The 12,702-nt window shown below is 40.6% G+C and overlaps 1 protein-coding gene across 7 annotated transcripts in view; it reads right to left on the bottom strand.

Moving 5' to 3' along the window:
* Nucleotides 1-10,225: 10,225 nt before the first annotated feature.
* The window catches only part of SEPTIN10 (septin 10), a 34,631-nt gene continuing 32,154 nt past the window's right edge, over nucleotides 10,226-12,702 (bottom strand). For 6 of the 7 annotated variants that reach the window (XM_071744369.1, XM_071744420.1, XM_071744400.1 and 3 more), the window contains 2 exons: nucleotides 12,343-12,533; nucleotides 10,226-11,083 (listed from right to left, as the gene is read on the bottom strand). In XM_071744369.1, the coding sequence (XP_071600470.1) occupies nucleotides 11,074-11,083; nucleotides 12,343-12,533 (201 nt within the window). In that variant the 3' untranslated portion in view covers nucleotides 10,226-11,073. Of the gene's footprint in view, nucleotides 11,084-12,342; nucleotides 12,534-12,627; nucleotides 12,660-12,702 lie in introns of those variants that run through there. The other variant, XM_071744390.1, reaches the window with a different exon arrangement.

Genomic DNA, 12,702 nt, shown 5'->3' with positions numbered 1-12,702 from the left:
CTCTAACCTGCCATTCTGGGAATTAACACACTTTATGCATCCAGCAAGATGTGCTTTACCTCTGGAGTAAGGAGCCTCAGCACAGATGTATATGGACAGACTCAGCCATGTGTCTAGCTGTGAGCACGTGTCCTGGCAGATACCCGAGCTGATGTCAAGCTTGATGTCTTCTTGTTAGTTTTTATAGAAAATAGTGTGCTGCTTTTAGAGCCAATGTGGAGCTGGGAGGTGCTAAAATTGCAAGTGAGAAGAAGGAAACAGTACAACAGGTCCTAAAAACCTGACAAAACCTGTACAGACAAAGAATAAATAATAAATAATAAATAATAAATAATAAATAATAAATAATAAATGTGATGTTTAACCTGAGGAAGGTGCAAGCCAATATATCTGTGGAAAATAATCAAACCCACAGATACTTCATGAAGGAGGCACTCGGAAAGCCAAGGATAAACTAAGTCTGCAAGCAAGAGATGAAGAGTGAGTGCATGCACGTGTGAAAGCCAGAGAGCAAACAGGAGCCTGGAAGAGCACAGCTTTCCTCAGTGGGAAATTACACAGCACTAAAAGCATTGCAACTATCCTCTATCCTTGTAAGTGTAGATACCATTTCAGATACCATTTCACATGCAGATACTATTGCAGAGTAGAATACAAAAGGCCACTGCAGATTAAGACAACCATTGGAGGTGGCATTGCACATACAATTATGCTGAACTTTTTATATGCCAATATTTTTTTTTAACTTGCATTCGGGTTTTGTCCTCCCCAGAATCTTCTTCACCAGCTTCTACACCATGCCCTTCTTCCATCAGCCACCTAAGAAAGTCTATCTCAATAACTGAAGTAATTTGACCAGAAGAAAGCAAGAAAAAGAGTTCTTGTATTAAGGATCAAGGGCAATAACCTGGGAGTAATTTTCATTTTCTTACAGTAAATTAGGAATTCCTCAGAGGTTCCTCACTCCTGTTGCCTTCCTTTGGGTGCTGTGGCATGCTGCAGAGGTTGTGTAATAGTGCACAAAAAAGTGATCTGATAAATCAAAGAGCAAACCCTCCCAAGCAGCACTCCACAACCTCTTATGTTCAAATCTTTTGCAAAAGGATGACAAATGATTCTTATGGCCCGTGCTACATTTACTACACGAACCAGTGACTTACATTTAATCAGATTTTTCCCTGTGCTGCAATCCCAGGGAAGAAGCAGATTCCTCTGGGGTAAATTGTATGGCTGCTCTACCCACTGCCAGCAATTTGCTGGCAGGCTGCAGGCACCAAAGCAAGGGGATCAGATCCCAGTGACCTACAAATGAAATCACAGAGAGGTGCAGCAAGAAAAAGCAAGATGGTGATGGGCATCAGCCCTGAATAGGAACGAGCAGATGAGAAGATGGAATTGTAAATTATTTTGCCTCTTTGCCAAAGGGCAAGATTTTCACCCCCAGTTTATTTGAAAATTAGCCCTAAGGTAGTTTCCCCTGCTCTGATAGCACCAGCTGAGCAACTGATACATTAACCCAGACAGGAAAGATCTAGCTGGGCTGGGGGATTGTCCTCAGAGCTTGATGGAGGCACCTGGGATGAGCTCTGGGAACAATCCCCCAGCCACCAAGTGAAGCTGAGGCTCAGGCACTTTTCTGCCCACCTGACAGAGCCAGACCACTTGGGATGAGCAGCATCCCTGGCTGTGTAGCTGAGCTGCAAGAGCTGTTATTTGGATGCTATCAGTCCCAGAGCATCATCAGGACGCCCGGGGCGTTAGCACACAGGAGCCCAGAACAAATCCTCTCCAGCAGCTTGAAGGATGAACCTGACATGGTAGATGAGTGTTGAAACCACACTGACCCACTCGTGCCTGAGAACAAAATGTTTCATTGTGCCCAGAGGAGCAATTTGTGCAGAATGAAGTGAAATTACATGTTTTATTTCAATGGGTTTTGTTCAGATAGGAGAAGAAAAGGCTTTCTCTTTAGGGACCTGTAGGAAACTGTCATTTAGGAGCCAGGAGCTGAGACCCTTTGTCTTTGACAGAAAGAAAAATTACTCCTCCCACAGATGCTGACTTTCAGCTGGTGAAGGAGGTTTTTTTCTTCTACTGGCTTTACCATTTACTGCAACGGGACTGCTCCCTTCTTAAGAAGACCAGGCATCACCCCCCTGCAACCCTGCAAGAAGCCATGTCAAATATCCAAGAAGGGATTTCTGTTTTCTAAAAAGAGAGTTTTCTGTCATCTTACCTGATTATATCTGCACCTTTAACCTCTGCTTTGAAATACTTCCACACCTAGCCTGAGACACCACTACAGAGCATCACATCAGGAAGTATTAAGCATCTGCACAGTGCCTGACAGAGCCTATGGGCCTTCCAGCTCTGGTGTCAGCCTACTAGGGCAGGAACATCAGCTATGCCATTTTAACTTTGGAGACTGTTTTTGGAATGTAAGCCACTAAGCATATTACCAAAGGGCATTATTTTGGATTTAGGTAATGCATATTTTCAGGTCTAAGGCTGAGAACCTTCACCAGAAGCTTCAGTAAGCAAGCTGCAAACATGAAAGAGGAAGGATACGCTAAAATCAAAAGAAATTAAAATGTGCACAGTGAGAAAATACAGTTATAATGCTTAAAGTCAAAAAAATCTCTCACATGTTTGACAACTAAGGCAAGACAGAAAAATCTCAAGAAGGCATTCTTTACTGTGAGGGTGGTGAGACACTGGCACAGGTTGCCCAGGGAAGCTGTGGCTGCCCCCTCCCTGGAAGTGTTCAGGGCCAGGTTGGATGGGGCTCTGAGCAACCTGGTCTGGTGGGAGGTGTCCCTGCCCATGCAGGGGGTCAGAACCAGATGATCAGAACTAGACCATTCTGAGGCTGTGATTTCTTTTAAACACCCACTCTTTAAAACACACTGCATGGAACTCCCCACCTTGGGAAGGTCAGGATTTTCACTATTCCCATGCCATGCTCACCCCAGCATCTCTCCTCTCTGCCTGCTGAGTTCCTCCTGCTAACATCCTGGTTCCCACCAGTGTTTCGCATCCCACACTGCTGAATTCTTCCTATTGCACTCTCACAAACTTCATACTCCAGAGGATTTTTCCATCCTGGATGTTTCTGAGGAGTAAAATCCTGATGATCCTTTTATTTTGACTTTATAAAGTGGGACTTGCACAACTTTCCTTTGCCTGGGGGGGGGAGTGTTTTTTATGCTTAAACATGATTTGCTTTTTTCCTTGCAGCAGGACAGAGCTCCAGGAGCTGCAGCTTCTCCAGGATGGTTATTTAGCACCCCTCACTGGCAGCCTCTATAAATTAAAATGGATTTTAAAATACAAAGAGAAAAAAAAATTAAATGTACCAAATATAAGATACAGAGAAACCCAGATTGGTGGCAAATATAATATACCATTCTGTCCTAATTTTCAAGAAATTACATTTCCAGGACAATTACAATATTCTTTCAGAATAGCCTTTCCTGAAAACAGATCTGGTGTTTCAGACAGCAGAAGTCCCTGGTCTCACATGAATTTCTTTCTGAGTGTCAAAAAGTTTTATTTGAAGAATATTTTTAGTAACTTTAAGTACTTAACTTAGTTTCATAATTGAAAGTGAGCAGATTGAGGATAACACCAGGATATTCACTTAGAGGACACCTCGATCGTGACACACCTCGAGTCCTGTGTCCAGTTCTGGGCCCCTCAGTTCAGGAAGGAGATTGAGGTCCTGGAGCAGGTCCAGAGCAGAGCAAGGAGGCTGTGAAGGGATCCAGCACAAGTCCTGTGAGGAAGGGCTGAGGGAGCTGGGGCTGTTCAGCCTGGAGAAGAGGAGGCTCAGGGGAGACCTCATCACTCTCTACATCTCCCTGAAAGGAGGGGGTAGGCAGGGGGGGGGTTGGTCTCTTCTCCCCATTAGCTCCCAACAAGACAAGAGGGCATGGACTTAAGCTCTGCCAGGGGAGGTTTAGGTTGGATATTAGGAAAAAATTCTTTACAGAGAGAGTGGTAAGGCATTGGATTCGGCTGCCCAGGGAGGTGGTGGATTCTCCACCCCTGGAGGTTTTTAAAAAGAGACTGGATGTGGCACTCAGTGCCATGGTCTGGGAACCACGGTGGTAGTGGATCAAGGGTTGGACTTGATGATATCAGAGGTCCTTTCCAACCTGGAGGATTCTCTGAGTCTGTGATCTGTGTTACTGTTAGATTTGGCACAGTTACGAGCTTAGGGATAATTTTGTATTTTTTTGGTTCCAAACTGGCTGAAAACTGGCTGGGTTATAATTACTTCATATGAAAGCACACACACCTGTAAATTCCTCTGCAGGGTTTCAGAAGGGCTGCTTGCCATTTTCGGTACTTTTCAACTTTGTTTCATACTTCATTTCAGTCATTCACATTTTTTTTCCTGACCAAACACATCGGTGCATTTGCAGCCTCTTAGGCTGTGCAAGACAAGCCCCAAAACCTGAGGTTAACATGCATGAAGGTTTTGTCTTTCTCTTGGAGGGCAGAGCATTTAGTATTTCAGGTGTTATGTCCTAAGACATGACATTTATTTTAGTGCATTTCATAAGAATTTCCAAGACGTAAATGTTTTTTAGGCACATAGAATCATATGGGGTTTTTTTGAACCTCCCTTCCAGGCAAATTTCCAAGCAGAGCTTTTAGCAATGAGAATGCTATATTAAAATTCCTTTATTTGCTTACTTATAGTGACAGCAACCTCGGCCAACTGTTTGCAGCAATCATTAATTCACAGCTTGCAATGCAGTATCTTTACTTATTGATCCAACAAGCTATGCCAATATGCAAACTCCATTACACCATCCAGTAAAACTCAGGGATTACTTCTGACATCACAGGCAAAATATCTGCTGCTCCATCTATGGTAATAACATTTCACTTACCAGGAATTTTAGCAGCATTGCCCTCAGGTTACAATGATCTCTAGTTTCTGTGGTAATAGTATCAATGACAAGATTCATAAACTGAGCTGTTTCCAGCCCCACCAGAATGTTAGGATAATACTTTACCTTGGACATCAGGGTAAACACCATGCAGTCTTTTAATTAGGATCTTCCTCTTCAGAAATTACTGACACAGAGAACCAGAGCTGCTGGTAGTCTTTTAAATTCAGCTCACTGCACTGCAGCATCCACAGGAGTCTTGGTGCATCTCAAGTTTGCTCTAAAGTTTTCTTCCAAGTAGAGAATCCAGGCTACACACAGAACTGCCCCCCAGATCTGAGGGAGGTGATGGATTTTGGAGCCTCTCCTCCCCACCCTGCTTGCCAGCAGTGACCTGGGGTAGCCATGGCACTGTCACAGGATGCCATCAGAGGGCCTGCTGGCCTCCAGCCACCTAAATATGAATTAAGTCTTTGCCTGGGTGCTCAAGTGGAAAGCAGCATGTGCATAGGTACTGCACAACTGATTTTGTTTCTGCCACAACCTGACCAGCAAGGTCTGGGATGAGTGTAAGATTTGACAGAAGGCTACAGAGGACTCCCCAGCAAGCGCCAGCTCCCATAGCCAGAGTGCTGCCTTCCCATGAAGGGAAGTTTGGGTTAGAGCTCATTAAACGTTTTTTTGCTTGTTTTTGTTGGTTGGTTGGTTTTTTGTGTGTTTTTTGGGGGTTTTTTTTTGGGTTGGTTGGTTGGTTGGTTGGTTGGGTTTTTTCCCTCATGGTGACTCCAGAGTCTCCCTGCTGTCACACATAAACACTTGCCCTCCCAAAGAGCATCATCACTCAGAACCTGAGAAAGCCTTACTGCATAAAAAACTATGGGAAATAGAAACATTCATAAATAATTTCAGTGTGTGGAAATTTTTAAAGCCAGCTCCTTGCTCCACTTAACTTGGAGTAGGGATTTGAAATTAGCTTTCTCAACTTCCAGACAATGATCTTGTCCGCCAGGCTAGGGAATTTCTGAGGCAGGTCTTCCTCCACCCCTACATTTAGTACAAACAACTGTATACATACTGGGGCAAGGATTAAATCTGACATTAAAGTGAAAAGTGCTCACTTCTTCCTTTCAGGATCAAGGCACACTTTGCTGTCTAAATGAAGCTGAAAAATGTCAGCAAGATGGACTGACAGGATAAACCACATCAGTGAGGAAGTCTCTCCTCTAGTGAGGATGCACTCACAGACACTTCAGGACCACACCACAGACCATGTTGCTTCAGAAACTCAGTATGGTTTTGGAGTCAGTACCCCTCTGAAACCTAAGTGACTGGGGAATCTAGAAGCAGCAGCATAAGGCATCTAAATCCTGGATGTAGGAAGACAAAGATCTCATTCTAACCTAACCTAAAGTAGTCAGAATTCAGACTGCATCATTCTCCTCCTTCCACAGATCACCCTTCAACAAAGTTCTTGTTCTATTAATCAGCCAAACCAACAGCAGGTCCCAAATGGCCATGCAGATACCAGCACCCTCTCAACCTCTTCCTAAACATGCTCATTATTTGCTTAAGACTCCACTTGTCACTGGCCTTCACTTGGACGTGGACCCATGGACAGCAGCACTCCTTGGGTGCTGCCATCAAGCCAGTTCTTTATCCACTTTTGGGTGAAAGAGTTAACACCTTCCAGAGGAGGAAGGACAAACTCCACATTCCACCCTGTGAGGCCAGGGGAGTAAAATCTCACTGGGACCAAGAGCTCTGCTTCCCAGTCTCTTCTCAGTGAAGACTCAACCCCTCCAGAAGTATGCAGAGTAAAGGAGTAGTAAAGATTTCCTATTACCTGCAAAAGGGAATGCAGAAAGTGCTAGCAGGCACCAAGGCCAAGTGTTAAGCAGTAAAATAGTCCCTTGAACTGATAAAGAAGCACACAGCCCTGAGGAGCACTCTTAGCTATTTGTGACACTTTTTGTGAGTGATCTATGTATCCAGTTACACGTATTAAAACAGGCAGATGTGAGATATACCTCTTGGTGCACATACATTTATTGAAAATGTATGAATTTATGTACATAAATTCGGACATATCCAAATCCTGTAGACTTAAGATATGAAAATCAGAGCAAGGCAAATTTCTGCTGCTGGATAGAATTTAACTCTGTACTGGAACTGTGACTTTGGTGGGTTCTTTGTGTATGAAAATTACACTAACGAACTGTGATACATCAAAGTGCCAAGAGAGATGATTACTGATGGATCACATCTAGAGGTACCTCAAAATAAAAAGATAATGATCAAATGCTAAAAAGACACTTGTGTAGCTCCATACTGCTCTTTTCCAGAGAGTTTAAGGCTCACAGAATGATCACCCAGAAATTACCGTGACATGTCTCAGTTGTATTTCCCCAACAAGAAAAACATTATTTTCATACACTTTTTTGGGAAGTCTTTTTAAACGGTTTTGGATCAGAATGAGATGCAATTTGATTCTTAAGTTTTCAAATTATAAAGACTGATTTCAGCATTTTAATGCCCTTACAGATACAACAAACCGCATGAGCTCAGAGCTCTTACTGCACTTAACTCCTTTCCTGCCTCCCGTTCAGCCCCGTAATCCCCTCCCGAAAAGCTAAAGCCATGTTCTTCGAGCGCACCCTAGTGAAAATCCTGTTGAAGCCTTTTTTTTTTTCTGGTTTAAAATCCCATATCTATAAGTAGTTAGCAGTGTTTGTTTTGCTGTCTTCGTTCTAGGGTCTGTATTTTTTAAAAAATGCATTTAACAAAGAAACAGGGAGAGGTAGATGCCTTGGTACCTTATAAAATCCAGGTAGAAAATTTACCTGTCTATGAATCACACTATGTAACTTTTTGCAGTAATACATTGAATGTGAATTACTCAAATCTTCACAAGATCTTGAAACATTAGTCTTTTGTCTTTTAAGTATTTTTCTTTCTATGTTGAGATGACGTTGTTGCTGCTATGGAAGAGGCTGTAAGTTAAAATCAAAGGATCACAGAATATCTCAAGTTGGAAGGAACTCATAAGGGACTCATCAAGTCCAACCCTCTACTCCTCACAGGACTGCCTAAACCTAAACCATACAACTAAAAACATCATTTAGATGCTCCTTGAACTCTGGCAGGGAAAGTGCCATGACCACTGCCTGGGAAGCCTGACCAGCCTCAGCAAGCAGTGGACTAATGCTATCTCTGATCCTTCTTTTGCTTTTATTAATTTTTTAAAACTTTTTGTTGTTGTTGTTGTCCATCACAGTGCTGGTCAGCCTGAACTCTAATAGAGCTCTGCCCACCCAAATTTTCCTCCTAGAGTGGCAAACAGCATCTCTGTAGTATTCCCATGTTGCCTGTCCTTGCTTCCAGTGTCTATACATTCTCTTTTTTGAAGCCCAGTATATTCTTTACCTAATATCACAATGGAAATATGTTTCTGACACCAAATATGTAAGAGATGCTTTACTGTTAGCATTAGAGTATTCAGGTAACACCACTAATGTATCTTGGCTATGTCTTCTCAATGAAAAGTAGTTTTAAAGACATAGATAAGAATAAAAATACAAAAGGTGTATGGTAAATATACTAAGGAAGGGATTTAAAAAGATGAAGGCTTCAGACTTCCAGACTTGCAAAGGCTGTAAATAATCTCACAGTAGCCATAACATTGAAGAGGTCCTAATAAATAGTACTGAAAACATTTCATCTGCAAGGATAAACCTCTCTGAAGTGTTCAATTGAAAGCACATAGCTAGAATAAACTACAGTGTAGCACATACATTTTTTTTTTACTACTACTATTGATTCTCTGCTATCTGGAGATGCTGATGGTTGTTCCTTCATAATTTTTTGAACTGCATTTGACTGTCTGGCTGTGATGTGCTCTTGTGTGGTTATCTGATACCTCATCAACAAAACAACTCTGGAACTTCCCATACCTACAGACGACTCTCCATTGCTTAAACGAGTACCAAGGAAAAAGAGCCCACGGGATCTCTCATTTTGCACTACAACTGAACAAACCCCCTTTAATTGTCCCCTGTTCCAAAGATCTGAATGGGTGCCTGCACCAGTTTTGTTTTGCTGCTGAGTCCTTCAGGGCCAACAAATGCAAGAGAACATAAACCCATTCCAACCACGACATGTGGCATCCATATGGCACTATTCACAGTCCCCAGCTGTCAACATCCCCTAGTACTGGCTAGGCACAGAGCTATCTAGGTCAAACAATACTTAACCATCTCAGGCTTTGTCCCCAGAACAGTGGCCACACTCTAGAAAGATAATTCTGTCTTTTGATGCAGTTTTCTAATGCTCATGAAGAGCTGCGCTTGAGCTAATATCAGTGGAGGGGATAACCCACATGGGGATAGCTGAGTGCTGGTGCTAATAGTACACATCACTCACTTGTAGTTACATTCTGTTCAAGATCCCTTCATAACACTTCCAAAGCTATTGCTTGGTTTAAAAAAAAAAAAAAAAATTTTTTTTCATTTAGCTGTTATCTCCTTTGAGGAGGGTGTATCCTTTGTTACTAACCAAATGGATTCAAATGGACCAGTCAGTGGTACAAAGCCAAACAAAAATTAGTCTTTCATCAAGATACACTTTGCTCGGGAGGGAGCAATCAGTCAGCAATCACAGGGCCTGGCCCTGGCCCATTTTCTTCTAAGAGTCAGATATATGCTGGCTGAGAGTGCAGGCTGAATGGACGTCTTCTCTTAACCCCTTCCCTCCTATGTTGCAGCCTGCTGTTCCTGTGGAGTCAACTGAATCAGCACTTTGAACCTTTCCTGGTCAATGAAGAGTTTATGTATCTTTACATCTATTCCTTCCCATCACTACAGAAATTGAAGGAAAACAATGGTTTATGAAATGCATCACCATGTGAGTAAAACAGAAGGTGAGGTCAGTCACTGGAACAGGCTTCCCAGGGACATGGTCACGACATCAAACCCGATGGAGTTCAAGGAGTGTCTGGAAAATGCTCTAAGTCATATGGTTTAGCTTTAGGAAGTCCTGAGAGGAGCAGGGAGTTGGACTGGATGATCCTTGTAAGTCCCTTCCAACTTGAGATATTCTATGGTTCTATGATAATAACCATGGTGGTAAATGTCAAGTATAGCACAAGTCTTATTGCTTTTCTGGCACAGAATGCAGAAATCTCCTATTTTTTCCAGCCAATAAATGATTTCAGATGTTTAAAACAGATGCTGAACATTTATATTTTTTTCAGGTTAATGTGAAATCTTATTCCTTTTATTTTTAATAATATGGGAGGTAGGGGAAGCAGAACAACAGAAACACATGAGTGAAACCAATCCATTTTATTTCTATCAAGTTAGCACTTAATTTTCAAAGAGTTGCACAAAACACCTTCAGAGAATTCCATCTCTTATAGTTTCCCATTAGTTATCAAGACTATTGAAAATATAAAAATCGTTTGAAACTTGTTTTAACCTGAAGCTCTTGTAGTTAACAGTTTTTGCAAAGTTCAGCCTATGCTGCAACTGAACACCACAGTCACAAGCATCAAAAAATTATAGGTACTTTCCATACCAAGGCAGTAATGTCAGATGAACTATTGCGAAAAGTACAGCACTGCAAAAATATTTCAGTAATTTTTCATTAGAAAGATCATACCTGAAATTTAGGAGAGTGCTTGTACATAAAAGCTTATAAACAAAATCCGTCAAGAAAATAAGTAAATGGTTGAATTATGTCAACAGTTGTATTAATTGTTATTAAAATACACTAATATACCATACCATATGAAAATAACTCTTCAGAAAGGTTATAGTGGATATATTCACTGAATACTTTTGTACTACAGCATTCATATTATGAATAGAATTGTTTATGGCAGGGATATTTTCTTTGGTACAATGCACTCAAAATGAAAGCAAGCTGGCCAGATGTATGTAAGGCAAGTGCTTATCAAGCAAGATTCATAATAAAAAGTCCATTATAGCAATGGCAGTAATTGCTTCCCATACATGTAGAGATCATACTTTAAAATTCTTCTTCAGCAGCCTGTACCAACATGAGATATTTTCCAAATCTTGAGTAAGAAACTGCAACACCTGCATCTCCAAAATCATGCTGTGAATCACTGCTTCCTCAAGAGAAATGATCAGTATTGCTTCTTCTATCATCAATACTATGTAAAGCTGGAAGTGAAAAACAAAAGCAAACAAATAAGCCGTGACGTATTCTGAAGAAATAAAGCTAAAACAGAGGAAAAAAAGTTTCTGAAGTTGAGAGTTAATCATAAGAGTGCAGATAATTACTTCTGTTACCAAGAATTCCACCTTCATATATATATCCAGAAAAAAAAGAAAAAAGGAAAGAAAAAAAGAAAAAAGAACAAAATTTTAAAAAAGAAAAAAAAAAGTCCATAAAAAGGGCCTCAGTAACACTATTTGAAATACAACAAATTTTGGCAAAAACATAAGCAGGCTGCTAGCACAGACTCAACAAATGTCAAAGCTGCCCTGATATTTGTCAAAATATGTGCACCCATCTAGCTTCTAGACTTTTTCATAATCTAGCAGTTATGAATAATTTCTGTACAAAAAAATCTGCTTTCATTTGCAATAAGACAATAAACAATAAAATGTTATTTGCAGCCAAGTTGCAACCTACCAGTATTGGGAAGAGAAATTAAAAAGTTAATTGACTTCTCCCATTTTTTGAGGAGAAAAAATTTAATTACATTTTATTTAATGTTTATATAGGAACATTTAATTTAATATATGAAGAAGTTACCCAAGTTATTCTGGAGATTATTCCTTAATGCATTTCTGAAATTTCATAACTTAGAATCATAGAGCAATTTGGGTTGGAAAGGACCTTAGGATCCATCTGGTCCAACCCCCCTGCAGTGAGCAGACACATCTTTAACTAGATCAGGTTTCTTAGAGGGTGGAAAAGGAAAACAGTAGATACAAGGGAAGAAAGATAAATGTTTATCAGGTGATATTCTACATTTGGTATAATTTTACAGTCAATTTTATGAGCCTCTCCTCTCAAAAATCTGTACTAGGATGACAAATCTATTATTATGGAACCATGTGGCAGTCAGACTGCTCCATAAAACTAACATATCCTACATTCAAAACCTGAGTGCTGCAATCAAATACTATTTCTGGAATTCCCTGGCTGAATTGCTCTCTTTAAGTTCCCTCTCTTGCTCTGTTAGTGAACATTCACAATTTCTTCACTTCTGACATCAAAGCTCAGGAATTCAAGTCAAAAACTTTGGTTCCTTCATGGAAAAAAAAAAAAAAAAAAGCTAGTGATCCAAGCACGAGGGTATTTTACATATTTTTGTAACAGGAGCATGGCTGTATCTTTTCTAAAAGATTATTAAATTTTGTGTTACAGACATGGTATTTGAAGAATTTTGTTTTGCTGCATCAGCACTTACTTTTTGCGGTCCTTGTCTCTCTTCAAACTAACAATAGGGGTAGAGACAGATGTTTGTGACTGGGGTAATTCAGCACTGGCTTTCTTCTCAAGAAACACAGTGATTTCATCTTCTAGAACTTTTTTCTTTTTTTCTAACTTCAGTTTCATTTCTTGATTCATTAGCATACGATGCTCAAATTTAGTCTGTATCTGTTAAAAAAAAAGCACAAAAAATATATTTCCCACTTGTAACACAAGGTGGTGATATCACAATACAGAACCCCACTGCAATTAAAAATCTTACCTCGTTGCGGTTCTTTCCCAAAATTTGTAAGACTGAAAAATAGCAATGCAGAAAAATAAGCATTCATTTCAGAGG

Source organism: Heliangelus exortis, chromosome 1 (assembly GCF_036169615.1).
Source record: "Heliangelus exortis chromosome 1, bHelExo1.hap1, whole genome shotgun sequence".
NCBI classification, from domain to species: domain Eukaryota; kingdom Metazoa; phylum Chordata; class Aves; order Apodiformes; family Trochilidae; genus Heliangelus; species Heliangelus exortis.
The sequence above is the reverse complement of the archived record's forward strand: the minus strand, read 5'-3'. Positions and strand labels throughout refer to the sequence as shown.